Source organism: Penaeus monodon, chromosome 25 (genome assembly GCF_015228065.2).
Source record: "Penaeus monodon isolate SGIC_2016 chromosome 25, NSTDA_Pmon_1, whole genome shotgun sequence".
NCBI lineage: Eukaryota > Metazoa > Arthropoda > Malacostraca > Decapoda > Penaeidae > Penaeus > Penaeus monodon.
The window spans coordinates 30,638,351-30,638,740 of NC_051410.1; the positions used below are offsets into that span (position 1 = coordinate 30,638,351).

Sequence of the window (390 nt, forward strand, 5' to 3'; positions counted from 1 at the left end):
CAGCCCGTGTGCGGTGTGTATATACGTGGGTTTATTTGTTTACTCACGCATTACTTTGTGTTTCCACAGCTGAATATGATATTCCTCCTAAACATCATCCGGGTATTAGTAACAAAATTACGACAGAGCAATTCAAGTGAAGCTCTTCAAGTTCGGTAAGTACTTCGTTAAAAAAATAATCTACAATTATTTTCCTAACATTTGCTCGTTAAAATATTATAGTCCGTATCCCTTTTTATGGCAACGTAAAGCAAAAAAGCCAACACCCTTGCCCCCTCGTTTCGTTTTTGTTTTTTGTTCGGGGTCCCTATCATTAGCTTTTCTTTTATCTTAAACGTTTTTGCTTTTAAAAAGGGGGAATTTTGTAGAAATGGGTCGTAAAATGTAGCA

The 390-nt window shown here is 36.4% G+C and overlaps 1 protein-coding gene across 1 annotated transcript in view; it reads left to right on the forward strand.

Moving 5' to 3' along the window:
- The window catches only part of LOC119589362 (PDF receptor-like), a gene marked incomplete in the record, with an annotated part of 41,885 nt that overhangs the window by 36,061 nt on the left and 5,434 nt on the right, over positions 1-390 (forward strand). Inside the window, 1 exon segment of the mRNA XM_037937979.1 lies at positions 70-155. Within this exon segment, the coding sequence (XP_037793907.1) occupies positions 70-155 (86 nt within the window).